At 60.9% G+C, this 25,496-nt stretch overlaps 2 protein-coding genes, 1 long non-coding RNA gene and 1 other non-coding gene across 16 annotated transcripts; 2 read left to right on the plus strand and 2 right to left on the minus strand.

Moving 5' to 3' along the window:
- Positions 1 to 43: 43 nt before the first annotated feature.
- TRAF7 (TNF receptor associated factor 7) lies at positions 44 to 18,429 on the minus strand. Of its 12 annotated transcripts, none has more exons than XM_019713125.2 (23): positions 18,277 to 18,408; positions 15,983 to 16,212; positions 15,425 to 15,470; positions 11,003 to 11,121; positions 10,700 to 10,757; positions 8,625 to 8,716; positions 6,146 to 6,262; positions 5,585 to 5,677; positions 5,367 to 5,400; positions 4,547 to 4,730; positions 4,313 to 4,447; positions 3,389 to 3,606; positions 3,239 to 3,312; positions 2,976 to 3,024; positions 2,772 to 2,899; positions 2,531 to 2,613; positions 1,749 to 1,788; positions 1,527 to 1,643; positions 1,316 to 1,438; positions 1,015 to 1,134; positions 794 to 925; positions 592 to 711; positions 44 to 417 (listed from the first exon to the last, which is right to left on the minus strand). In XM_019713125.2, exons 4-23 carry the CDS (start codon positions 11,081 to 11,083, stop codon positions 403 to 405), a joined length of 2,013 nt encoding a protein of 670 aa, XP_019568684.1. In that variant the 5' UTR covers positions 11,084 to 11,121; positions 15,425 to 15,470; positions 15,983 to 16,212; positions 18,277 to 18,408; the 3' UTR covers positions 44 to 402. The 12 variants fall into 12 exon arrangements, with proteins under 12 accessions (XP_019568684.1, XP_074178925.1, XP_019568682.1 ...); XM_074322824.1 differs by having other exon boundaries at positions 14,929 to 15,470; XM_019713123.2 differs by lacking the exon at positions 15,425 to 15,470.
- A 246-nt stretch (positions 18,430 to 18,675) lies between these two features.
- LOC109435318 (uncharacterized) lies at positions 18,676 to 19,311 on the plus strand. Its single transcript, XR_002135951.2, has 2 exons — positions 18,676 to 18,966; positions 19,180 to 19,311. It is a non-coding gene; the product is annotated as an uncharacterized LOC109435318 (long non-coding RNA).
- Positions 19,007 to 19,089, plus strand: LOC141569529 (small nucleolar RNA SNORD60). The gene has a single exon (XR_012493254.1). It is a non-coding gene; the product is annotated as a small nucleolar RNA SNORD60 (small nucleolar RNA).
- A 242-nt stretch (positions 19,312 to 19,553) lies between the features above and the next one.
- On the minus strand, positions 19,554 to 25,443 carry RAB26 (RAB26, member RAS oncogene family). Of its 2 annotated transcripts, XM_019713193.2 has the most exons (9): positions 25,068 to 25,442; positions 23,900 to 24,010; positions 21,650 to 21,691; positions 21,493 to 21,559; positions 21,330 to 21,382; positions 20,938 to 21,003; positions 20,797 to 20,853; positions 20,618 to 20,694; positions 19,554 to 20,519 (listed from the first exon to the last, which is right to left on the minus strand). In XM_019713193.2, exons 1-9 carry the CDS (start codon positions 25,260 to 25,262, stop codon positions 20,417 to 20,419), a joined length of 771 nt encoding a protein of 256 aa, XP_019568752.1. In that variant the 5' UTR covers positions 25,263 to 25,442; the 3' UTR covers positions 19,554 to 20,416. The 2 variants fall into 2 exon arrangements, with proteins under 2 accessions (XP_019568752.1, XP_019568751.1); XM_019713192.2 differs by having other exon boundaries at positions 20,618 to 20,853; positions 25,068 to 25,443.
- Between the last annotated feature and the right edge of the window lie 53 nt (positions 25,444 to 25,496).

Raw genomic sequence — 25,496 nt, forward strand, 5'->3', positions numbered from 1 at the left:
TCTCGGGCAGCCTCTCCATCCCAGAACCGTCTCCACTCACAGCCACAGTCTGTGTAGCTTTTATTTCAATGAGGAAGTAATCAAATCTATGTACAATCTAAAAACAGTAGAAAAGGTGAGTAAAAAGGCCCCGAAGTCCATCAGGGGTGGGGATGGAGTGTGGGCCAGGTGAGCGTTATACCTGGAGTGTGGAGAGGGGGACCTCTGTCCTGGCAGCAATGATGACAGAGCCAGGCAGAGGGAGGCTCACCGGGTACAGGGCAGGGAGGGCACTTCCTGGCCGGCTGAGCCTGCCCAACTGTCCCCAGTGGGCAGGCAGAGAACCCGAGACCACCCATGTGGCCAGCCTGGCTTGGACAGGCCTAGGGTGGGCCCAGAAGCCAAGACCTGGCTTGAATTCTGTTAGCAAGTCCAAACCTGCAGAGGAAGGGTTCTGTTTCAGGTGCCCCATTGGCCATCCTGCCCCAACACCACCTGCTGTTTATACCTGCCCTCCCTGTCATCCATCCAGGGCTGCCGGCTCCTCACCCCCCAACCCCTGCTCCACCTGTGCAGCCAGCCCCTTTCAATGGCACCAGCCAAGGCACTGACCTTCACAGTACTGTCCACAGCCCCTGAGAAGAGCCGGCCCCGGGACACAGCCAAAGCAGTTACACTGCCCTGGTGACGCAGCAGGGTCTGTGTGCAGATCATATTGTCCATGCTCCAAACCTGGGGGCACATGGGACGTGAGGACCTGCCCATGTCTGGCCACCCGCCCTGAGCCTCCCACTGTTACCAGGCCAGCACGGACCCTGAGAGACCGGTCATAGGACGCGCTGAACACTTTGGTCTGGTCTGGCGTTGAGATGACCGCCAGGGCATACACAGTGCCGACGTGGCCTGTCAGGGTCCGTACCTGCTCCTTGGACTCGATGTCCCACACCTGAGGTGACGGCACAGGCAGGTCAGAGATACAGACCGGGGAAGATGGGGGCCCAGAGTCAGAGCCTGCCCCTAGGTGTCTGCCCTTACATGGATGAGGTTCTCGTAGGTGCCACAGACAATGTGGTGATTCGTCACGGCGATAGAGTACACACTGCCACCAGACGTCTGCAGGACATGGATGCAGTCTAGGGTCCGGATGTCCCAGATCTATGGGCGATCGCAGGCCAGGCACCTCACCCAGGGCCTCTGGGGCTTTGGACACCGTGGGCAGCCCACTCCCCACCCAGGGTGTATGGGAGGATCCCCCTGCTCTGGCAGGAAGGGGGCGGGGCAGATGGAGTCCTCAGGAAGTGGCCTGGGCAGTGCTGGGAGCGTGGTGCAGCGGTACCTTGATTGTCTGGTAGGAGCCACTGTACAGATAGCTCTGGGCGGCCACCAGGGCCCGTACCCAGTGGTTGAGGCCTGTGAGCTCCTTCTTCAGCTTCAGCTCAGTGCCCACAATGTCCCAGACCTGTGGGGAGAGCTGGGAGTGTGGGCTGGGCGGCCAGGCATTCGGCACCCCAACACCCCACACGTGCACACACACTGCCCTGCCTGACCTTGATGGCCTTCAGGGAGCCGCTGAACAGCATGTTGTGCGAGGAGACCAGCGTGCATACAGGGTTGTCATGGGCCCGGATTGTATTCACCTTCTGCAGGTTCTGGATGTCCCACACCTGGTGGGAGGGAGGACAGGAAGCCTCAGGCACCGGCCCTGCTGCTCTGAGCCTGGGGCTCCCAGCTCCTGAGGCGGCCTGACCCCTCCTGTAGTCCCCACTCACGATGATGGTACAGTCTGCCGAGCCGCTGTAGAGCTTGCACCTGGGGAAACAAGGCCACGGTGTCAGAGAAGGAGAAGCCACCATCCTTGGTAACATTGCCCTGCAGGCCAACGTAGCAGTGGCCACCAGGAACCAGCAGCTTGGGCCAGTGCCACGGCCACTGCTGCTTCCATGAGCCCAGCCTCAGTATTCTAGTCTCAGGGACGGGGACTCGGAAGTGGAGGCCCAAACCCTGTGCCTGCCTGGCAAGTGTCTGACTGCCAAGCGGGGAGGTAATTACCCCACTAGCACTGCTGCCAGTCAAGCTGCTGTTTCCTCTGCTCGAGCACCCCCACCCCATACACGCCCATAACACAAAGCCTCATGACACAAGACAGAAGGAAAGTCTAGAAAGGGTCCGTCCCTTTCTAGAGGGGCGAAAAGGTGGCTGGGCCATCTGCTCTATAGTCCTGTCCCTGAGCTGTGCCCAGGCCAGTGACAGCTGAGCTCCTGCCTTCACTCTCTGATGTCCCATCTTTGTCCTCTGGCCACCTGAGGCCCTCCAGGGCCACGGCTCTGCTTTGGGAATGTATGACGTCAGGGATGGAGGGCCCACGTGCTACCATCCAGAGACCCAGCCCTGCTCAAGGTCGAGAGTGCCTCACAGGAGGGGCCAACACAGCCGTGTGACACATGTGGCCACACAAGCATGAGCTCTCAGCCCACGGGGCAGCAGCTCAGGGTCTCCGGTCCCCGGCTCCATGCGGGCCATGGTCAGTGGGTAAACATGTGCCTGTACTCACCCCTGGATGCAGAGCGCCAGTACAATGCCGTCATGGCCCTCCAGCGTCTTCTGGCACTTGTAGGTGGTACACGTGTCCCACACCTGTAGAGACCAGAGTTACAGCGGGTCCCAGCCGGATCAGCCAGGTGCCAGGGTGGCATGGTAGGAATGAGAACATACGCCAGCCTCGGAGAGAAAGCCCCGCCCATGGGAGGAAGCCCCGCCAGGCTGCAGATGCCCCCAGGCAGGACCCCAGCCACCTTGATGGTCTTGTCGGAGGAGCCACTGAAGAGCAGGTCCCCCATGGAGTAGACACAGAGACACCAGACAGGGCCCTGGTGGCCCACGAACGTTCCTTTGCACTTGAAGATCTGCTGCGGGTCGTAGGCTGCAGAGACAGAACGAGCTGGTGAGGGGCCTGGGGGCCTCCGGGAGGGTGGGGGCAGCAGCGGGCCCATACTCACATCCTAGGATGCCCATGTTCAGCCGTGCGTTGATGTGGGACAACTCATCCTGCAAGGCCAAGAGCGAAGGGCATGGCTGTGGCTCCGCCGTCCCCTGCCCGCTGGCCTGGGCTCAGCGGGGGCAGGGCAGGTGTAGCAGCAGCCCTCCCAGCACAGACACCTAATCCTGAGCAGGGCAAGCCTCCTGCTGGGGCCCCAGCTGAGGGACGGTCCTGTGTCCCCCACCCACCTCACCTCCCTGCATCTGTCCCGTGCACGCTCACATTCAACATGGACGCATCCCTCCGGAACTCCATGAGGTCCTCGCTGAGCTTGCTCTGGTTTTCATCCAGGACATCTGAGTGGCAGGGGAGAGGGTGTCAGGGACCAGGAGGAGGGGCTGCACCCCCACCCCCTCTGGGCCAGGCCCTCACCAAACTTGAGCTCCAGGCTCTTCTCCAACTGGTCAATCTTCTCTGAGAGCTTGCCCAGCATGGAGCGCAGGAAGGCGATCTCCTGGTCCTTCTGGGCCAGGGCCACGTGCATCTCGTGGAAGCGGTCATCTGTCTGCTGCAGGAACTCCTTCAGGCCCTCGAAGCGGCAGGTCTCCAGGTGCGTCTCATACGTGTCCTGGTTCCCGATGAATGTGCACCTGGAGGGATATGACAGCTGCCTGCCCCCCTACTCACCAGCTCACCGGTAGGACCCTTCCATCTGCCTCTCCAACCCCAAGAATCTCTCTCACATCCCACTTTTGTGCCCACTGCACCCCAGATGGGCCACCATCCTCTCCACACCTGCACGCCCGCCCACCCATCCTGTTCCCACCAGCACCTAGCAGCCAGCGGGCCACTTTGCAAGGAACACCCAACCCCTTTGCTCTTGCTCAAAGCTCCTTCAAGGGCTCCTCATCAGCCTGCCTCTTTTCCCACCCCCAGCCCCCTCTGGTCTCAGGTCTGGCTCTGCTCAAGTCCTCCCCTGCTGGTCTAGCTGCCAGAAGCTCTTGCCCTGGTCTTTGCCCGGCTCAAGCCCACACATGCGTTAGTTCTCAGCTCACACCTTCCCTGACCACCCCAGCTCCCCAACCATTCCGCCCTGTGTTCCCATGGGGCTCAGGTCTCTCCTTCGCGGCACCTGTACCTCAGTTTGTAATTACATAGTCGACGGTGTGGCTCCCGCTAAGGTCCATCTCCCCAGGGACCCTGGCTGTCTCCCCAGCGCCCAGCACACAGGCGGATCTCAACAAAGGTTTGCTGAAGGAGGGACTGTGAATGGCAGCCCAGGCCCCCCCGCCCATCCTCCTGCCCGTCCACCCCCACCCTGGGGCAGCCCCCACGCACCCACCCCCGCCCACTCACCCGTACTTGGAGTGGGGACACTTGATGTGCTCGCACTCCTTGAGGTGGGCCTCCAGGTTCATCTTGAGGAGGGGCGGGCAGCTGGGGTTGTTGGGGCACCGCACGGGCCTGTAGTCACAGCTGCTCTCGTGGTCCCTGTGAAAGGTGCCACATGGGACGGGCTGAGTCCCCAGAAGTGCTGCTTTTAGCACCCCTGGGAGGGCCAGGGAGCTGGGGGCCCCGGGGGGCACTTACTTCCGGGCGCTGAGCTTGATGGTGAAGGGGCACCCTCGGGGGTCCACCTCAAAGACGGTGGGCTTCCCCACCCCGGCTGCCCGACAGCCGTGCCTGCAGTGGATGGAGAGCTCCCCGATCTGCTCGGCCACCGCGATGTTGTTCACTACCACCGTCAGCTTGGCGTTGTCCACAGGACACTTCTCTGGAGGGGAGGGCATGCTGACCCCACGGCCCACCAGCCACCCTCTCCTGGCACCTCTGCCCAGGGCACTGTGGCCAGGCTGCGTGAGCGGGGACAGTTCCCTGGTTAGCTACCTGGAGCCTGCTTCCCCCAGCTGGGTGGATCGTGCCTCTGTCAGGGGCTCGATCCACCCATCTACCTGCGCTCTGAGGTGCCCAGAACAGTAAGCGGTACATGGCCAGGCCACCAAGAATAACCACTGGGGGAGTGGAGACCTCCCTGCTGACCAGGAAGTCTGGGACAGGGCCAAGGGTGCTGGGGACAGAGTGGGAGGGGACCTAGCTCCGGGCCTGGCAGGGGTGTTGGCTGGCTGCTCATGCCTGAGACCGAGGCAGCAGCCTTGATAGTGAGGGTGCAGAGCCCAGGAGGTCCCCAGCTGCGGGTCTTACTGCTTTGCTCGTCAACATCTTGAGCCTGGCCCGAGCGCACCCAGGGGCCACCGCCACCCGCAGCAGAGACACTGTGCACAGGACTAGGAGAAGCCGCTGTGCAGCCAGGGGCACCATCAGTGCTGGGCCTAGGCTGGGACCTCCCTGGAGGGTCCTCCCTCCCATCTGGAGAACAAGGCGGCCAGGCCTGGGTCTGGGAGGGCCCTACCTGACTTCAAGGCGCATCGTCGACAGAATGTGTGCTGTGGAGACAACGGGCAGACTTGGGGCATGGCCGCAGTCACCCCCACCTGGTGCTCAATGCAGAGGGCACCTGCTGGGCGGCCAGACCAGGCCTGTGACCAGGGTCCAGGCTCCACATGGACGGGGCTGGCAGCCCACCTGGCCCCACGGTGCACAGGTCAGGGAGGGGACGGGCAGCCTCACCCCACACGTGGTGATCACAGGGTCCTTGAACACACTGCAGCAGAGCTGGCAGCACAGCTTCACCGAGGGCTGCTCGGCAAACACCAGCGGCTCCTAGAACCAGGCAGGGCCGGTGAGAGTGGGGCCCAGGGGTGTTGACATGGGTGAGGGGCACCCAGCCCCTCCCCCTGCAGGCCTGGGCTGCCCTCTCAGGGTAGGGGCACCTCAGCTGGGACATGTGCCAAGAGGAGCCTGCTGAGGCCCAGGGCCCAAGTAGGGAGGACCCCTGTAGCCATGCCTTCGGCCCACCTATGCCCGATTAACTGAGAGGGCAACTAGAAAGGGCCCTACACAGGTCCCACCTTTGGCTCCCAAAGCTGGCCCCTGGGCAGCCCCTGGGGTGGGGAGTGAAAAGAACATGCCTAGGGGACCTGGCCAGGTCCAGAGAGGATGGGGGCCCCTGACCCGATCCGATCACCGTCTCACTGTGCCTGAGGGGAAAGTGCCCTCCCACTGCCACAGCACAGTGAGGGTCCCTTGGAGTCCTCTGAGCTGAGCCCACCCGATGGCCACCACACCTACCGGCTCCTCCTCCTCCTCGGGCAGCGAGAACGTGGAGCGCAGGGACATGCTGGACTCGGAATGCAGGGAGCGGACGGAGATGGCCGAGTCGGAGCGGCGCGGGGTGCTAATGGGGGGCTGTGGCACGGAGACAGGTACCGGTCAGCCAGCGGGGAGGTTGGGGCCGAGCCCCTGTGCACACTGAGGGCAGTGGGACCCCCCCGGGGCTGCCCCGTTCTCCGGGTGCTCACTCAGCCTGCCGGGGCCATGGTGTGTGCCTGGGAGCCGGTGCAATGCCCAGGCCCCCTCCTGCCCAGCGGTCCCAGCCCTATTAGGCCGCCCACTCACGTCTGCCAACTTTCTTTGTGTAAATGGAGAGACTTCCTGCTATTCAATTCTACGAGGACACGCTAGGCCTGTTTCCTGCTTCCCGTGAGGGAATGTGGGCTGCACAGGGGGCACCTCCACCAGCCAATCCTGGGGCAGCCGTGGCCCCTGGACTGCTGGAGGGAAGGGAATGGGAGGCTGGCTGGGAGAAGCTGTGGGACTCTGGGTGCCTGTTAGACTCAGCTGCCCACCTGGCCTCCCTGGCTGGGGACACTGGGCCAGGCCAGTGGGGCTCCCAGGGAAGGTGACGACACCCCCACTGAACCTTGGCCAGGCTTCTGCATGCAGGAGGGACAGCCACAGGTGCCCGCCTCTGCCTGAGCCACCGAAGATGAGGATTTGGGGGAGTCCTGGAATCCTCCGGAACAGATCCTTCAAGAGCCCTTAGTCCCACACACCCACTCCCGCTCTGAAGCCTCATTTGTGAGCCACAAACCTCCTGCCTCTACACCCAGACCATGGGCCCCTCCTGGTCCCGGCCGCTCTGGGGCCAAGCTGCCTCTGAGCCTCCGTGGGTGTGGGGGCTGTTGGAACGATCCCCTCCCCACCAGCCCAGAATGTGAGACCCGCCAAGGACAGAGTGATGCCGGGCCAGGCAATGCCAGTTCTGCAGAGCCCAGCCAGTTCCAGGGCCTGGCTTCCCTAAGCGAGGGCAGCAGAGATCCCTGTGACCCTCGAGTGCCCACAGGAGGCACCTCCCTCACCAGCACCGTGCCCACCTCTCTTCACAGCCTCCCAAGTGGCAAGTTTGCATGGAAACGCCACATGAGAAACAAGAGGGGAAAGTCAGAGGAAGTGAGTCAAACCATCCCCATGGGCAGCAGTGGAAACCAGAGGGCAACAGGTCCAGATGGGAGCTGGGCCAAGCAAGCTGGGCCTGGCCTGGCTCTACTCTCCCATCTGCCTGCCCTCCTCAGCGAGGGAGCTGATGCTGCCAGCTACCCAGGGCAGGCGGAGAGGCAGCCTGTGGGGCCCCAGCAGCCAACGATAAGGTGCCCAGGCGGTCATGGCCTCAGGGTCCTCACAGCACATTTCCACCCCCTTTGGGCCACCAAGCGCCAGGATCACAGAGACCACAGACACGGGGTATTCGCTTCCTTGGAGGCCCCAGTGGGAAGGCGGGCCTTCTTGATCCCAGCCATACTCCCGTGGGCAGGCCGGAGGTTGTGGAGATGGAGACTGGCAGAGCTGGAGGAAGTAGGACATGTCGTGTGACTTGTCTTTACAGAGGACCCAGGGCAGTGCCTGGCACAAGAGTGTTTTGTCAAATCATTAAAAACACTGTTTTCTTCCTATTAAATAGGAAACAAAGGCCTGGCGGCCTAGCACGACGAGAAGCCTTAGGTCCTGGGAGGCCGGCAGCACGGGAGAACCAGGGGAGTCCGTCAGGTTGCCAAGGGAAAGCAGAAAGCAGGACACAGGACAGGTCAGTGGCAGGAGGGCCCAAATGTGCCGGTGTCTCCCCCACACCCGTGGGGCAAGTCCTCGATTCCCCAGGCAGGCCCAGAGCCCAGCGATGAGTGCCAGCGGACAGAAAAGCAGGGCATATCCACTGTGACCCCAGCCACATGGCCCCTACTCTGCAGAACCTTTCTCACTGCAGAACCAGCAGCAAGGGCCTCTCCAGCTCCCCTGCAGTCAGCACGCGCCTTGCAGGCCCCCTCTGCTGACCCCCCAGCTTGGGCCTGTCCACCTTTCCCCATCTGCTGGGGCCCATCTTCCTCATCAGGAGCCCCTTCTTGGGCCTCCTGCCGCTACCTGGCAACCCACACTTCATCCTCTACTCGGCAGCATGGAACTTAAAAAATGGGAATTTGATCTTGCTGCCCTCCTGGCTGAACCTTCAGTGGCTCCCACCTACTCAAGATGGAGCCACACTGTACCCTCTGGCCCAGCCATCCCTGCTGGCCACCTCTGCCACGCAATCCTGCCTCGGTGCTTGGGCCTCAGGGTGTCCACACACACTAGCACTCCGTCTCACCAGCTCCCCGGGCTCAGGGCTCCTTGAGGCTGAGCCTCCTACTTCGGCTCCTCCTGGGACCTGGTCCTGGGAGAGAGGGCATAGCGGGGGGCTCCTGCAGGGTGGGGAGGGGCGAGTCTGGTCCACACCTACCATACTGTCCTCCTCATCCCGAGGGGAGTAGGCAAGGGTGCTGGAAGAGGAGGGTGTCCTGCGGTGCTGTTTGTACGTGCTGCTCCCATCGGCTGCCAAGAAAAGAGGGCCGGATGCCGTGAGTGTGGGACTCGGAGGGAGGCCTGACCTTCCGTGGTGGGTGGTGGGCCAGGCAGGTGCAGAGACTGGGCTGGACATTGGGCTAGTCGTCTTCAGGAAGACGACTTCTTCTTGCCTCTGCCTACTCCTACTGCCTCCTTTTGGATTTGAGGGCAACTCGGCTGGGGCTGGGCTCAGGGGCACCTGGGAACGCTGTCTCCAGCAGGTGCCTGAGCAGGGCACAGCATGAACTGGCCCCGTGCCCCCAGCAAGGGCCCCGGCTTGCTCTGTCATTAGCTCTCAGCCCTCTCCAGGACGAGGCAGGTGGGGGCTCAGGTGGCCCCCCCAGTGCCTGAGCCATAGGGCTCCACCTGCCCTGGACAGTCCCAGCGCCGAGCCCTGCCGCCTGGGGGTGGTGGTTGGAGGAGTCTTCTCAGCCTCTACAACCAGCTCCCAGCACCCAACCTAAACGGGGAGCCACTCTGTGCCCAGCTGAGGCCTGAAGCCAGCACGCGAGTGATTACACCTCGGCAGGAGCTGGGACATCATTCTGTCTGACCTTCAAGGTAACCCTGCCCGGTGGGTTCTCTGATAACCTCAGGCCACAGAGGAGGAAACTGAGGCACAGAGAGGTCTGAGGCCCCTCAGCCGGCATGTGGAGAGGCCAAGATGGCAGCCTGGTGGTCTAGGGCCACTTATCTCCCACCTCCTTCCCTGGCATGGTCACAACCCGAAATCGGCCACTGGCCTCGCTTCCCCCTGGGAAGGCTGCTGGAGGCCCACACCCTCCTCCTCTTACAGGTCACCCTGGCTGCCCCGAGAAGGGGCTGGTCAGGGGTCCACATGGGAGCAGGAGGAAGCCAGAGGCCAGGAGTGGCGGCCACTAGCTTCAGGCCCCAGCCACACCCAGATGTCACAACCAGCCCAAAGACCTGGGATTATGATCCAGACTTCAACTGGCTCCCCTGTGACTGGGCCTCAGTTTCCCCATCTGCAATGAGAGGGACCAGGTGAGGCAAGTGTTCATGCCCAGCTCTGACCCATCACTGCCATCAAGGGAGTCACTGGGCAGGACAAGGACAAGAGAGGCCCCTGTCATTCACTGCCTGGGAGCTTTCACCTGCATTACAGGGCTGTGACATCTCTGAAGGTAGATGAAGAATTAAGATAGTTACTTGGCTGGTGAGATTAGGGGTGATGTTTATTTTCTTTTCCCTCAGGAGAAAAAAAATCTAAGACGAAAACAGGGCTCTTTCCGAGCCCCTCAGGGGGTCACTCAGCGGCAAAGAGGAGCTGGTGTGAGCAGCCCGGTGACCATAGCACCACGGGTATCCAGAGGAAACCGAGGAAAAGCAATTAAAACAGCAATTAGCAGCTGGTGTGCTCCTATGAGCGGCCCAGTGCCAAAAAGGCAAAAGAACAAACCATCCCTGGAACCCTAGTCCTGACAGGAGGGGCCCCGCACCCTTTGGGAAGGAGGGCGTGCCCTCGTGTGCCAGTTCCTCACCACTTCCTTCAACACACAGCGCTGGAGCCACAGCTGTGGGACCAGACTCGAGAAGGGACCCCATGAGCACATTGTGTCCCTGACCTATGCCCGCACAGTCCCCAGGTCCAACCTTGGAGGCTGCTAGGAGCCTGGGGCAGGGCTGAGCGGGAGTCAGTGTGACAGGGACAGGTATGTGTGGGGTGCCGGGGAAGCTGAGGCAGTCCTCCCTGGAGAGGTGACGGGTAAGGCACCAGGAAGAAGGGCCGGGGGCTGGTGGAGTTGGGGAGGGCCCAGCGGCAAAAGCAGAATCCCCGGGAGCAGGATGGCAGACTCCTGTCCAGCTGGGGAAGGGGACCGAAGCCAAGCGGCCTGGTCTCCAAAGCCAGCTCCTGCTCCCTGCCCCACCAAGAAAGGCCCCACGGACCCTCGTGGTGTTAGAGGCACCCAAATTATGCCCAGCTGGGCTGGCCTGGGCTCACAGGCTCACCTTTCGTGATAGTGGTAACAGCTGAAAAGGCGGGCCCGAAGGTCGTTTCCATTCTGGTCTGGAGAGAGAACAGATGAGACGTGGCCTTGACTCCAGAAAGGACGTGGACACATGTGGCCATGTAATGGCATGCTGTCACCTAACGCACCCCCGTGCACATACACACGGACACACCACCCACACGCACATCACAGCCTGCCCACAGGACCTCCAGAGAGGGACCCCTCTGGAAGCTCTGCTGGGGGGCCCTGGGCCGTGGGGGGTGCACAAAGAGCAGACCCTTACCCACGGGGTGCCCCTTACCCCAGTGGCGATGTCTGGGGTATGAAGAGTGGTAGGCCCTCCAGAGAAGCGGTTGTAGCGGGTGCTCTTGCCTGAGCTCATGCTCTAGAGAGGCATCTAGGGTCCCCGGGCAGTGTCCCCTGTGGGTGGAGCACAAAGGGGGGCTTTAGAGATGGTGGCCAGGCCCCTGTCAGCTGGCTGGGCCTGCTCCACACAGAAGGCCTGCTCTGGCCAGTCCGCCATGGGGCACACGTCTGCCTCTCTGCATCACCGATACCAACAAGGGCAGGTCCACGCGGGCAAAGTCCCTTCCCCTCCCTCCTGTCCCAGGTGCGACAGGCTTGAGGAAGGGAGGAAGCTCTGGATGTAGGCAGGCAGCTGGCACTCAGTTTTACCTTCCTTGAAGGCTTAACACTTCGGAAAAGCCCACCCAGCTCTGCTCGAGGTAGAGAGCACACCCAACCACCCTCCCATGCTCTGTCTGCTCTTCTGGGTCTGAGGGCCAAGTTTCCCTGGAGCCAAGGCGGGGCACACAACGTGACCAAGTTACATGCCTATTTCCCGCCAGGGAAGGTCAGGACTGGGCCAGCCCCAGTCTGCAGGATGGTGGAGACGATGGCCACACCCCAGAGAACCTGTTGGGTGACGTACCTGGAGCCCAACTCCTCACGAGCCTCAACACACAGAGCAAGCACCTTCTAGGCAGGGGGAGGAGGGGCCAAGTGAGGAGCCGACTCTTCCCCTTGTGCAGGTCACCTACCCCAGGACCAAAGGAAACCTCCTAGCCCCTCCACTGTGACTCAGGGCTGCTGGGCTAACTGGCAGAAAGAAGGCACAGTGCGAATCATCCCAGGCCTCCAACCACTCCACTCCCCAGAAGAGAGGGGCTGGGGTGGCTCAGAAGTGCCCACGGGAGAGAGAAGGGATTAGAGCCACTGAGGACGGCCCAGAGAGCAGCCCTACTGCCAGACAGAGCCCACCCTCTGGTGGTCCTATCGGCAGGCGCCCTCCAGCGGTTTTCCCACTGTCAGCACCCACAGCACTCTGCAGCCAAGAGCCGCGTCTGCCCGCACAGCGGACTCAGCCGTGTTCAGAGCCACAGACAGGCCTGGCTTGAAGGTGGGGAGGGTGGCCAGACTCATCTTGCTCCCGGTGGTGGGATGGGAGGCGGGGGCCCCACCCTGTGGCCTGGAGGTCCTTCAGGGCCGAGAAGGCTGCTGAGCCCCCCACACTGTGGGAGGGGGCGGGAAATGCTCTCTGTTCCCGCCCCAGGTGAGTACAGCACGGGCCAACTGCACAGTCTAGCTGGTTCTGGCACTTTCTTCATCAAGCAGTGTCTGCCCCCCCACACATACGATGGCCAGGCAGTGTGACTTGGGGTCCTCCCAGCGGTCCGCCAACCCAGCCTACGGTTCTGCAGGGAGGAGCTGGCTCCCACGCCCTGTGTCCCTGCTCTCTCTTTGTTCTTCTCTCTCTACCTGCCCTTTCAAATGCCACCAGCAATGCCACCCTCCAAGTGCTCATGACTCAGGACTCAACAGGTTGGCTCTCAGGCCCTGCCCCCACTAGGCACCACCCCCACCCTCATGCTCTGTCCACCCTGTGGATTCACTTACATAGGGGGACCTGAGAGCGTGGCCAAAGCCTCCCGTCCTGTCCATCACTCCCCCTGCCATGACTCAAAAGGCTTGGCTGTGTGCCCCAGACCAGTCTCTCTGGTGGCCTGTCTTCTCAGGGAAGAATGCGCAGTGCCAGGCCCTCGGGCAGAGGTGTGAATGTGGCACATCTGGAAGCCTCACCTTCAGGGCGACTGCTGGTCTCCACACTAACCAGGAAGTCTTGGGGACCACCCTGCTTGCGGTAAGGAGGCCAGGCCAGGGGAGGCCCAGACAGCCCGAAGCAGGAGCTCCAGGACTCCACCAGCAGTAGAAAAGGATCCACCCTCTTGGGAAACCCAACGGTGGCTCCTGGCCCAGCACCACAGGGCAGGGAAGGGGCGGGGGGGGGGGGTCACAGGGAGGCAGCTGGCCGGCACTGACCTGCATCTTACAATCCATGTGCTACCTCCACTGCGAGCTCCCAGGGCCAAGAGGCCAGCTGCTGGCTCCAGCGAACAGTGCCCGTGGTCCGGGGTCAGGACCCCGGCAAGCACTCCCCCCCGGGACCACGGCCAGCCCACCAGCCTCCGTGGGTCCCGCGTGCCCCAAGTACCGCAGCGCCTGTTGCTACAGTCTGGGAGAGCAGGCCTCTGGCTGTCCCTCGCTCTGAAGTGAAGTAAACAGAAAGGCATGCAGTGCTCACAGGGTAACATGCAAATAGGCTGGAAAGTCCCAGACGGCCAATAGTGGACAGGCCTGCAGCCCCACAGCCCCCACACACCACCTATCGGGGGACCTACAAGATTGACCCGTGAGCCAAGCTGAGCCAGGGAAGGAGGGAGGGAACCATTTCCCGGTTCACCTGGCGTGGGCAGGACCCTGGGATGCAGTCCAGCCGCCCCCCCCATCTGTGTGCCCCACCCAGCCTGGAACAGTGATTGCTTGCTAAGCATCTTGGAATTGAGCAAGATGCTCTCAGCCCGCCCTCAGCCCGGTCCCCCAGGGGCTGCATTCTGCAATAACAGTCTTCCCCTGCATGGTATCCTCTGGCGCAGCAGGCCAGAACCCCAGCTACAGGGATGCTGGATGCAGCTGTTCTGGGGGGGGGGTGCCCTGAACCCCGATGGCAGGTAGGCCTCTTCCCCAACCCATAGTCAGCCTGAGGTTCTCAGACAGTCAGGGAGCTGTCAACTAGAACAAGAATCCTTGCCTGCCCAAGGACCTGGCGTCTCCCAAACTGGGAAAAGCCACAGGCTGGTGGGCTAGGCAAACCCGGCTGTGGGTGGGGAGAGCAAGAAAGGCTTCAGCTCCCTCCGCACAGCCTGCCAAGTCCCCACCCTGCCTGTTCCCAGGGGCCTCAGGGGAGCCCAGGAGTCTTTGTCTACCCATGTCCATGTCCAAAGGGCTCCAGGGGCCCTGGGGTGCGCTCACTGTCCGATAAGGAACCAGACAGCCACCTGCAACGCTTCATCTCTTCAGGAACGCCCCCGTCACCCCCCTTCTCTGAGCAGCCTGTGAGGGAGGGCAGGCCAGCTTGTTGGGAACCCCTCCCCAACCCACCCCCTGGAGGCAGCCCAGAATCTACTGCTCACCCCTTTCCCTTGGGAAGCACTCAGAGGGGGTGTGGGTCAGGCATGGCCTGGGTCCCCACCCACTTGGGCCCTGTGGCTGGCAGCCAGTGGCGTGGGCGGCCCAGGTGGGCCATGCTGGAGTCGGGACAGTGGGGTAGCCAGACGCAGGTCCCCACTAGGGCCAAGCCCCACCTCGAGGCAGGTCCTCCAGCAGCCCCAGGCAGCGGATGTGGCAGGGTCTCCTGAACAGCAGTTGAGCCAGCGAGGAGTAGGTGTGCCCTGGAAACAGGTTCGGCCTCGACTGCCCCAGGGAGGAGTACCGGTGGCTCCGGACACGTCAGCCCACCTGCCACCGAGGCCGGCTAGCTGGACTTCTGCCAGAGTCCCAGGTGCAGCCCCTGGGTCAGCCCCTGCCCTGGGATCCCCTGACCCAAACCCAGGCCGGGCTGCCAAATCCTATAGAAACAGGCCTGGTTGCCATAGCAAACGCACATACACACACTTCTCTGGTTGTCTTTAGCACATTTTTTCCATCTCAAACAGGTAGAGTGTGACACTCGGGATCCCCTCAGCACCCAGGAGGCCCTGACCTGAGGCCTGCCCAGCCTCCCTTCCCTCCCAGCACCCAGCCCAGGCCTCTGCCCTCACCTCGCCTCCTTTCTCTCTGCACACACAGCCCCGACTCCACGGAGGCCGTGAGGCCTGTCCGACTAGACACCTGCGGTGGCCTCCCCACCCCCGGGGCTCTGCTCCCTTGCACCCCCATCCAGCCTCCTACCTTTCTTGTCCAGGTCCAGCCTCTCCAGAGTCCACGGGCCCGGGCCCTTGTGCTGGCAGGAGGGGGCTCCTCCTGCTCAACTGGCCCAGCTTTAACCCCTACTTGGAATGGAAATGCCTTCACTTCCCCTCCTGCCTCGGAGCCAGCCTCATCTCCCCGTCCTTTCTTGCCCACACCTGAGGGCTGTGTACAGGGCAGGGACCTAGACCAGCCTAGGGGACGTCCAAATCCAGACCAGGGAGAGCCTTCTGGGAAGAAGTGGCATGTGTAACCCCCTCACTGCAGGGGCCACTTTTTCCTGCTCATACCCTCCCTCCAACTCAGCGCCCAGCCTAGCCTGGCTGCAGGGGCAGCTCTGGGAAGCGTGATCCTGGCTGTCTCAAATCCATAGGTCGAAACTTGTAGAAACAGGTCCTGGGCCTTTGCCCAAGAGCCAAGTGGCCAGTGGTGCCCGGGCCTGGTATACACCTCCAGGTCCCCTCAGCCATTTCCTCACCACGCCGTATGGCTTCCGGCTCCCTGGCTTCCTCTTTCTCGCTTCCCTGCAGAAGTTGGGGAGGCACAAAGTCGCCAGGACACAGCCAGTCTGAAGGTGCACTGCGAGCGTAGAGGGCAGAGACCTGGCCTGGCCCGCTCCACAGTTCACCCCACGCCCTTGCGGCCTGTGAACCACTCCTTCTGTATATCCCTCAGCCCTGGGTTCTTGCCAGGCTGCTCCTTCTACCTGGTGCCCTCCCACAAGGGTTCAACCCTGCCACAAGGCTTCCAGATCGCTCGCCTCCTCCTTCCTGGGGTGGCCAAGTGCCAGGTCTGCATAGTGACTTTAGCACGAGCCCCCAGTGCCCATTTCCTCCTTCATCTGTCCCCCCTGACTCCATGCTCCTTCAGGGAGCAACGACATCTCTTCTGCCCAAGAGAACCCTGTATCTGTTGGAAGTCAAGGGGTTGGTGGGCCCCTCAGAGGGCCTGGTGGAGTCCTAGGTGCCCACCCACGAGTGAGGCAAGGCCCATGGGTACGCAGGTTTAGAGCAGGTCACATCCTGCTGACACCTACCAGGGCTCGGCGTGCGCTGGCACTTCACACACATGCTTTACACTGAACCCTTCATGTGTCCGTTAGGGAGGTGGAAGAGTACCGTGGTCAAGGCCACAGGCGCCAGACTCAGACAGACCTGGGTTCAAATCCCACTTCTGCCACTTAACAGCTGTGTGACTTTAGGCAAGCTGCTTGTCCACCTGGGCCTCAGATTTCTCACCCACAAAATGGAGTGGATATACCCACATCTGGAAGGAACCGTGAGAGATGACGCGTGAGTAAACAGTGAAAGATCCGCAACAGCAGCTCTTCTTTGAGAGCTGACAATGGAGGGTAAGAGGCTGTCCCAGGGACATCCAACCAGCAAGAGATCATGCCGAGGCTGACCAAAGCCCTGTTCCTCTGCTTTCTCCATTGCCACCAGCAAGCCAAGGAGTCCCACCATGCCCTTAGGCCAGCTCCATGCCAAGTTATACCAGGGAACAGCCAAATCACAGGGTCCAGGCTGCTTGGAACCTCCTGACCAGCTCAGACCCTTTAACCACATCTTATTCCACTTCCCAAACTGTTCACCCCTTTGTTCAGCAAGCTGGCTAAGGGTCACACTGAATGCATGCCAGGCTCTATGCTAGCAAGAGGGGACAGGGTGACACCTAAACGTGAGTCTGACCCTGGAGAAGCTAGGAGCCTGGTGTAAGGGGCAGAGAGGGTTAGGAGTACTACTAAGCTCCATATCACCTGTCAAAGGCACTTTTCCACAGGTTTCTGTACCACCTAAGTCAATACTGAAGACCCTGATCTTTTTCATTCATTTCCAGAAAGCTCATGACACACAGCCACAGAGGGAGTTACTCCACAGGGAACCCGCAGGTTGGGCCCCTCCTTCCTTGCTGGTCACCTCCCTCAGGCAGGCTGCCCATATTCCTGCTTCCCCTCAGAGGGAGGCTCTGGCTTCCTGAACACAGTGTAACTATAGGACGTAGAAACTTCGAGACACAGAGAAATGTGAATGCCCAGAGCAGCAAAAGTAAGCATTTACGACAGAGGCTGTGCCTGCCACAGGCCCTCAAGGAAGGGATGTGGGAAGGGAGAGGCCTAAAGAAAGAGAATGAGGAAGAGAAAAGCCACATGCTTGGTGAAGGCAGCCCCCAAGAGAGGGAGCCTGGGTGTGCACTGGAGGGGTCTGAGGGATGGGGAGAAGGGTAGGCAGACAGGCTGGGCAGCAAGGAGCTCTAAGCAAAGGAGGCAGCAAAGTAGATTGGAACCCCACCTTTTCCTATCCACCCCACTCCGCCCCAGAGCAGGGATGTATCCAGTAGGACCCCAGATTCAGCCCCAGCTGAATACCCAGATCTGGCTCAAGACAACCAGGCCCAGTGAGGAGCAGAAGATGAGGCCCCCAACCCACTCTTCTCTACGCACAGGCCAGCCGCCTCACTCTCTCCTGCTTGCTCACTGACCCCCGTTTCTCCTCCGCACACAACCAGAGGCTCCTTACTAGACTTAGATCTGATGCAGGCGCTCCTGTGGTTGAGTCCTCCAACGGCCTCCCTTGTAAGCACAATACAATCCCTGCCACCTCACTCACTGGCCTGGCCTCATCGACTTCGCCTCTCACCCCGTTGCCAGTACTCACTGATGGACGCCAAGCCCTTTACCCATCTTGCTCCCTCTGCCTGGCATGCTCTTCCAGCAACTTCCAGGACAGGCTGCTTGCTGTAGGGCTCCCCCACCCGAAGCCTTTCAGGAGCCTCCAGTACTCTCTCAGCGCCCTGTTTCTTTCATAAGCACCGACCACAATTCCTCATGATTCTGTCTGTGTATTGTCAGTCCCTTCCCCCTCTCTAGATCACCGGTTCTCAAGGGGGAAGGATTTTGTTCCCCTGGAGACGTTTGGCAATGTCTGGAGACATTTTTGGTTGTCTTAACGGAAGTAGGGACGATACTGGTATCTAATACCGTCCCTACATCCTACAAGGCACAGCAGAGAATGATCGGCACGAACTGTCAACAGTGGTGAGGCTGAGAAAGCCTACGAGTACTGGGATCATGCTCTCCGCAGTCTCCCGGCGCCTACAACACCCCGGCGGCGCTCAATAAACGCAGGAAGAAGGAATGAATAAAGGAGAGAAAGGAAGGATGGAGCGAGCGACGGACCCGCTGACAGGCAAAAAGAGGAACAGGAGCCGAGACCCCAGCCCATCTCAGCCCCGCCCCCCAGGCCTGACCCCTCGCGGGACTCCGAGGCACCCGCCCCCCGCCCCACCGCGCGGTCCCGAGGCACGAGCCACGACTTCGGCGCGAACACTCACCCGCCCGCGGCCGCCGGGGAGCGGCAGCACCACCCTCCCGCTTCATCGTGCCCCCTCGGCCGCCGGCCGGGAAAGGGACCGGACGCGCGAGCCGGAAGTGCTCAGATGCTGCGCCTGCCGGGATTTGTAGTTCCCCGGCTCTCATGACCCTGGCGGCCGCCTCACGCTCAGCTCTTCAGAAACTACGACTTCCGGCGGCTCCGATGTCGCGGGGCGGGATTGGCGGCTTGAGAATCACTCTATGTTGCAGATCGGAGTCTGATTGGTCTTGTGTATCCGTCGCTCACAGTTAGCCTCTACAAAAGGGAGGATCACCCCCACCCCCATCCAATCCCCAAGAAATACTATGGCGCGATTGGTGAAAACAAAGTGTAGCGAGCGGAGCGTATCAGCGGCCGGGATGGGGGGCGGATACTTCCGCCGGAATTGTCCAATCGCAGTGTTGGTGCAGTTTCTATAAAAGCTTGAGCCTGGCACGTTCCCGCTCTTTCGCGGTGGATTGCGAGCGTAGGATCTTTTCGTGCGCTCTGTGCGCAATGCCTGGAGAAGAACTGGTCGCCCAAACCCGCAGGCTGGCCTAGCCTCGTCCTGTACTCCATTTTGGTCCTCAGCGTTGTGCACGTTTCTTGCTCCCCCGACCCCCCGTTCGGGCAGGGAACTCCGAATCTCCAGACCTACAGTTCCCTACAGGTAAGATTGGGCCGGGCCTGGTTTCCCCCACTCCGCTCCGAGCCTGTGATGAATTGCTTTAATTTCTGACACCTCGTATGAAAACTGCACATGCAGTCTGATTATATTGCAAGACTGAGGCTTCACGGTGCGCCCCATTGACGGGTCTGAGGATAAAAACATGGGGAGAGTGGGCTTCTTTCTCTCTACATTTCGGCGCTGTCTGCTTTTCAGGGCCGTCGGTGACTTGCCTGGAGACCTTGAATGTAAGTCAACGTCAATCAGTCCAGGGACCTGGTGGTAATGCGGGAGTAGTTCATATCTATCTGAAGTGCTTAGCAATAAAGCAAAGGTGGTATGAGTTGATAGGAGTGCAAGTGTCTTTATTTTCACACACCATTTGCACCCCAGGGGACTCCATTGGTTCCTCACTAACAGGATTAACTGGCCACTGAGCATGGCTTTCTATGTTGTTGGGGTTCCAGGAAGCCCTGCTGTGCTTTTTTCCCCACCCTGGTTATGAGGGAGTGCCACCCTCTTAGTGTTGAATTTGGGACCTGGGCTTGGCTGAGATCTCTAAGAGGTGATATCAATGGACGAGACAGGCATTCCAGAAAACACAACTTTATTCACTAAGATTGAAAACAAAGACTCTTAATCAACAGACTTGAAGATTTTAGTATAAGGTAGAGGGCACTGCCAGCCTTTTTAGGTTGACCTCGCCAAGAACCGGCCTCAGCTGTGAGCAAGCCATGCCCGATACCATGGCCTGCCAAGATGGTACCCTGGTCAGCAGGCAAGGGCTGGTAGTCTTAGTTTCCCTGACATTTCTGTGATTTGCCACATGGTATTCCCTGTATTACAAAGCCAGTCTTGGCATCCTTCAAGGAAACATGAGGGGAAGACCCTGGTGATTGAGCCAGAGCCTCCTCGTTGGTGGGCTGGGAACACGCAGCCCTGGATCTTGGCACAAACGCAGGTGATTATTGGTGAAGCCCACTACCCCAGGCATGGGCAGGAGTCCTGCCATTCCCTGCCTGGGCAGCATGTGCAGCTGAAGACATGGCTTTCTAAGGGGTTAGGCACTGTACACGTGGGGTCACTGCAGCTTAGCCTCAAAGCTGAGCTTATCCAGGAGGGGGCAGCAGAGGGCTGTGGTGAGCAGGGGACCAGACATCCCAGTCTGTACATTGCAGGGTGCCCCTTTCTGTACAGAATGCACTCAGGCAGGGGCAGGTGAACTGGGGGCCACAGACTCACTGGTTCCCTGAAACCCGTTTGTTAGGACTGAGGCTATAGATTGTCACCAGGACAAGAGAAGGGCAAGGCTCAGCCTGGGAGTCCTGGAAATGGGCACCCTGGGACTGACCACTGGGTGACATGCCCGAGAGACCTGTAGACGAGACTTGCGGGGGCTGGGCTGAGCCTGGGCCTCAACAGCTGGAACCCCGGTGGCTGTGCCCAGCTTGTTTCAGGACCTGCAGCAGGAGGCCCCACGGACCTCCCTCTTGACATAGTCGTGCAGCTGGAAGCGGGGCTCGCTGGGGGCCTTCATGGAGCGCTGTTTCAACTCCCTGTGGGGTAGGGGTGACCATGGAACGGGGTGGCCTGTATCCCCAAGGGGATTCAGACACTGGGTCTGGAGGCCTACCTGGTGACAGCCAGGACTTACTTGGCTATGGCTGTGAAGGCCAAGTCCACGTTGAGGCCTGTCTTGGCGCTGGTCTCCATGAAAGGCAGCCCATACTCCTGCAAACAGCTGCTGCCAGCAGGGTGGCAGCCTGGAGGGGACAACCCAGGCCCTACTGCCCCAGGGGGGCACCCCTGGGGCAGCCCCTCACCCCAACTCACCTTGGCCAGCTTCTCTCCGTCCTCCCTCTTCACCACACGCTCCTGGGTGGAGTCCACCTGGCACAGGGGTCTTGGTGAGAGCTGGCCTGGGGCTCACCCCCCTGCAGAGCCAGGGTGGAGAGGACAGGCAGGGGTGCCCACCTTGTTCCCTAGCAGCATGAGCACCACGTTGTGCTGGGCATAGTCCTGGATCTCCGTCAGCCAGGCCTGTTGGGAGAGCTGAGATCAGACTGGAGGTACTTTGCCCCTCCAGGGCACATTCTACACAGTGCCTGTCGGAAACTGCTCCCCATGTGCCATGCTGGGGTGCCCCTGACATACTTTATCCAAGGTGTTGGACTGATGGAGCTGGGAGGTCACCCCGGCCACCTTCAGCTCATACTGTCACCTTGGGCCACCAGGAGCGCAGAGGGGCCTTTCCCCTCCTTGCTGTCAGTAGGGTCCTCAGCACCCTCTGGGGCCCTGATGCCAGCTGCCTGAGGGAGGTTGGGGATGGATGGGATGCCCACCTCACCCGGAAAGAAGCCACTGACCTGGATGTTGTCAAAGGAGGCCTTGTTGGTGACATCATAGAGCAGCAGCAGTGCTGGGGGCAGAAGGCCAGTGAGGACGCCTGCAACAGCCTACCCAGCACCCACAACCTCGTGTATCACCCTCCAAGTCTCTGGGGCTGGGACCCTCTGCCCAGGAGCTCACCATGAGCATCACGATAGTAGGCATGGGTGACACTGCGGAACCGCTCCTGGCCAGCCGTGTCCCAGATCTGCAGTGACAGATATGGCCAGTAGTTGGGGCTGCCCACTCTTTCCTGGGTGTCCCCTGCCTTCAACTCACCCTCCCCCAATTGCCTTACCTGCAACTTCACCTTCATGCCATCCACGTCCAGAACTTTGTTCTGAAACACAACCAGCCAGCTCCAACAAAGGGCCCAGTGCCACCCTCTGGCAGTGGGCTCCCAAGTGGGCAGTCTGGGGGAGATGTGGGCAATGCCAGGCCAGGACAACCTGAAATGGAGGGTTCCCTGGCATGCCCTGAATTCCTTCTTATCCTGTCTGCCCCTCAGCTGGCTGGGCTCTGCCTCCTGGTTCTCATCTGACCATCTCACCCTTTACATGCAGTTAATGCTCACCCTTGAACCCAAGTCCTGAGGTCTACCCATCTCTCCTGCCTCTGGTGAACCCCTCCTGATAACCTGTGCACTCGGGGCACCCAGGCCCCTTTCCTGCTTACATGGCTGTACTGATAGACATGTAGGTTGCTGCCTTCCATGGCCAGCGGTGTCCAATTCTGGGCCAGGTTCTCCCTCTGCCTGCAAGCCTGGCACATGGCCCCATCAGCTCCACTGACAGGCCCCTTGTGGCCACCCACCCCCAGTCACTGAATCCTGTTGCTTTGTCTCCTTTCCCCCAGCACCTTAAACCCCATCCATTACCCCCTCTCCATTCCAGCCCTGCCCAAAGTGCAGACCCCAGCCACTGACACCTCCCACAGCTCTGCACATGCGCTCCTTTTGCTTAGAGCCATTTGCATGACATTTGAAATCACCTTGTGACCACAGGCCTGTTACTAACATTGCCTCAGTTTCCCCACCCACAAATGGGGATAACCAGGGTGCCCATCACATGACTGCTCAAATTATGAGTTACTATATGCAAAGCACTGAGAAGCGTGTGTCTGGCCCAGAGTGAGGATTCAAAACGTCTATTCTGATTTAAAAGCTGCTCTCCATGCCTGGAAGGCAGTCGTTCCCTGAGGACAGGGCCCAGTGTAGTAACCCGAGTGCGGAACTCTGCCTGGTACACAGTGGGTGCTCACTGTTTGCTGCTTGGCCCTGCAGGGAGTGGCCCAACCCTGGTTCCCATCTGCTGGCTGGGGGTGGGGGGTGGCTGTAATGTCACTGCCTCCCTCTTCCCCAGGTTCCTGCTGTCAGGGTGCTTCTGGGTCTCTGGGGAACTAAACACAGCCATCTGCCGGCTAGGGAGGGACAACCCCACCTTCCTCACCCCGAAGGGTGTGAACCAACTGGCCTCACCTCCCTCACCACCAGCCCCAGAGCCAAGAGGGAGGTGAGAAGAGAGACTCTGGATCAGGACAGGCAAAGGGCCACCTGCCCTGGGCCTAGACCAACCCCCTTCTGGCACCTCAACCCTTCATCTCAGAGGATCTGAGGGGACCTGGCTCCCCAAATAAGGCAGAAAATGACTCCCAGGCTGGAGGGAGCCCCCCTTTCCTGTTGCCAGAATGGGCCTCTCCCACCCTCCTGCCAACTGGGTCTAATTAAAGGGTGAGAAAAATGCAAATTTGGGATTTGCAGAGAACACCAGCACCTCAACAGCACCCCATCACTGACATGGAATTCAGACTAGTGGGCAGAGATGGGGGCTCTGATGCCAGAGGCCCCGATCATTTCCTGCTGCTTGGGGTGCTGGAGGGTCTTGAGAGCCAAGAGTCCACAGACACCCCCAGAAGAACTCAGCCCCCCAACTGGGGGTGGTAAAGGGCTTCTGGCAGGGGAGAGCAGTCAGGTGGAAGCATTTCCCATGAGCCTCCTCACCCAAGGGCAGGGACTTTTCCCCCAAGCAAGCCCCCAGTCTCAAGGTAACACCCTTTTTCCAGCTGCGGGATGAACTGTATGTGTGCTCAAGTGCCACAGCCACCTATCTTGTAGGTCCTAGGTGGCCCACCTGGCATCTCAGGGCCCCCTATGTACAGTGGGTCAGCGATGTGGGCCTCCCAAGTGGACATGGGCCTTGAGTTCCCTCTGACAGCCACCACCCTGTGGGCACCGGTGACCACCAACCCTGAGGCACAGGATACAGCTCCAGAGTTGTGCTGGCCCCAGGCACAGAGTTACCATCTCTGCTTCAGTCAGATACAGCCACCACCTGTCTCCAGAATCCTTGGGGTGTCAGAGGCAGGCAGCAGCTTGGTGGTTAAGGCACCCCACCTCAACCACCCTGACTCGGAGACAGGTAGTCCAGACAGTAGCTCCACCTTGTGAGTGTGTCACTGCCACGGGACAATGGAGAACCAGCTGCCAGGAGTGCTATGAGAACTCAGTGAGCTGGTGTTAGGGGCCCAGGGTATCAGCCTCCATTCTCACCCGGAAGTCGATGCCCACGGTGGAGATGAAGGTCCCCGCCAGGAAAGCCCCATCCTTGAAGCGCACGAGCAGGCAGGTCTTTCCCACGCCCGAGTCCCCCACCAGCATGACCTGGGGTGAGCAGGAGGGGCAGAGGTGTTAGGGGCAGAGGGAAACAGGAGGCTGGCCTACCCAGAGGGATGCTTGGACTTCCCTGAGCTGGCTGGTCAGAGAGGCAGAAGTGGAGGGAGGTGTCACAGGCTCAGCAGGGCCTGAGGGACACCCAGCAGTCTTGGTCCCAACCGGCCTGCACCTCCAGCTTTCACCTCTACAAGCTTCTGCTCATCTCAATGCGCGGGGAGTGGGGCAGCTGCCTCCATTCAGGGCCCTACCTAAACCCCACCCCCAGGCCCTGGACACCATGCTTGATCTGGAGGGGAGCATCTGGGGTTTGGTGGGGAGCACAGCCTGGGGGTTGGCGGCTAGGGACCTCCTAGAAGGCCTGTGGGGGCCTCTGTACCACGGGGCTTCTTCCAATCCCAGCCAGACTCAAAAAGAATTTGCCAAATGAGGGTCAGATCTTGGCATGAGGAGAGGCATAAGCCAGGTCTGTGGGCAGGGAGGGTCAGTCAGGCCTTTCCCTCTCCCATCCCTCCCCCAGCCTGCCGCCAAAGCCTCCCAAACCTAAAGATGGTCTTTCCAACCCCCCACAATTCACAAGCTTTTGCCTTGGCCTGGAGGAGGTCCCAGTGCTTCCCACCCAACTGGCAAACCTCTTCTTAGTCTCCCTGCCCCCTATAAATTAGGAGAGCCACAGACCCTGGGGGTGAGGGAAGGCAGCATATGGGAAATGATGAAACTGTGGCTCCAGCGGGGTCGGAGACATTAGGGAGAGGGGAGAGGGCACCTGGCTCTGACTCCTACGGAACGCCTTGTCCGGTCCTGCCATCTGGAGGTGGGGTGAGGGGTATGCCTTGCCAGCTGTTGAATATCCCAAACCCAGCTCTGACAGCTGTGTGTGTGCATACGATGCACCGTCTCAGCTGTGCCAGCTGCGGGGTACCGCTCCAGCTAGCTCCATGCCGGAACTCTGCAGGGCCTTGCACCCCCCGCCTCGAACCCCCTCCCCAATCGGCTCCTGCCGGACGCCACCTGCTGCGCTCGCATGGGGTGGGGGTGCCTCGCTCACCTTGAAGGCAACGTCGTAGAAGTCGCCGCCGCCACCAAGCAAGGGCCGGCCGGGCTGCGGGGGCCCGTTGTGTGGCGCCTGGAGGCCAGGGGACGCAGTCCCGGGGCGCGCGGGCCGGGGCCCATTGGAGCCGGGAAGCGCTGAGGTAGCGGGCGCGGGGGCCCCCTTGCTCTTGGGGTTCTTCTTTCTGGACATGGCGCGCAGGCGTTCAGTGCGCTGTCGCTGCAGCCGCCGCGCCCCGGGCCGCCCTTCTCTCCGCGCCCTCGGAGCCCGACCGGGACCCGAACTCGTCCCGTGGCGGCGGCGGCGGCGGCGGCGGCAGCGGCATCCTGGGCGCCCAGCTCCCCGCCGCCCCGCCCCCGCCGCCCCACAGCCCCTCAGCCACTCAGCCCCTGCCTCCCGCCGCCGCCGCGGCCAATGGCCGCTTTG

Source organism: Rhinolophus sinicus, linkage group LG18 (genome assembly GCF_036562045.2).
Source record: "Rhinolophus sinicus isolate RSC01 linkage group LG18, ASM3656204v1, whole genome shotgun sequence".
NCBI classification, from domain to species: domain Eukaryota; kingdom Metazoa; phylum Chordata; class Mammalia; order Chiroptera; family Rhinolophidae; genus Rhinolophus; species Rhinolophus sinicus.

Excerpts from the sequence above, each read along its gene's own strand:
- TRAF7 (XM_019713122.2), bottom strand. The coding sequence starts at position 11,083 with ATGAGCTCAGGCAAGAGCACCCGCTACAACCGCTTCTCTGGAGGGCCT. Across the intron at positions 2,614-2,771 it reads CCTCCGACAAGACCATCAAG|GTGTGGGACACGTGTACCAC; the intron begins GTGGCTGGGGTC and ends TGGTCTCTACAG. Across the intron at positions 1,789-2,530 it reads CTGGCGCTCTGCATCCAGGG|GTGCAAGCTCTACAGCGGCT; the intron begins GTGAGTACAGGC and ends TTGTTTCCCCAG.
- RAB26 (XM_019713192.2), bottom strand. The coding sequence starts at position 25,262 with ATGTCCAGAAAGAAGAACCCCAAGAGCAAGGGGGCCCCCGCGCCCGCT. Across the intron at positions 21,383-21,492 it reads CTACTATCGTGATGCTCATG|CACTGCTGCTGCTCTATGAT; the intron begins GTGAGCTCCTGG and ends TTCTGCCCCCAG. Across the intron at positions 21,004-21,329 it reads CCTCCTTTGACAACATCCAG|GCCTGGCTGACGGAGATCCA; the intron begins GTCAGTGGCTTC and ends CTCTCCCAACAG.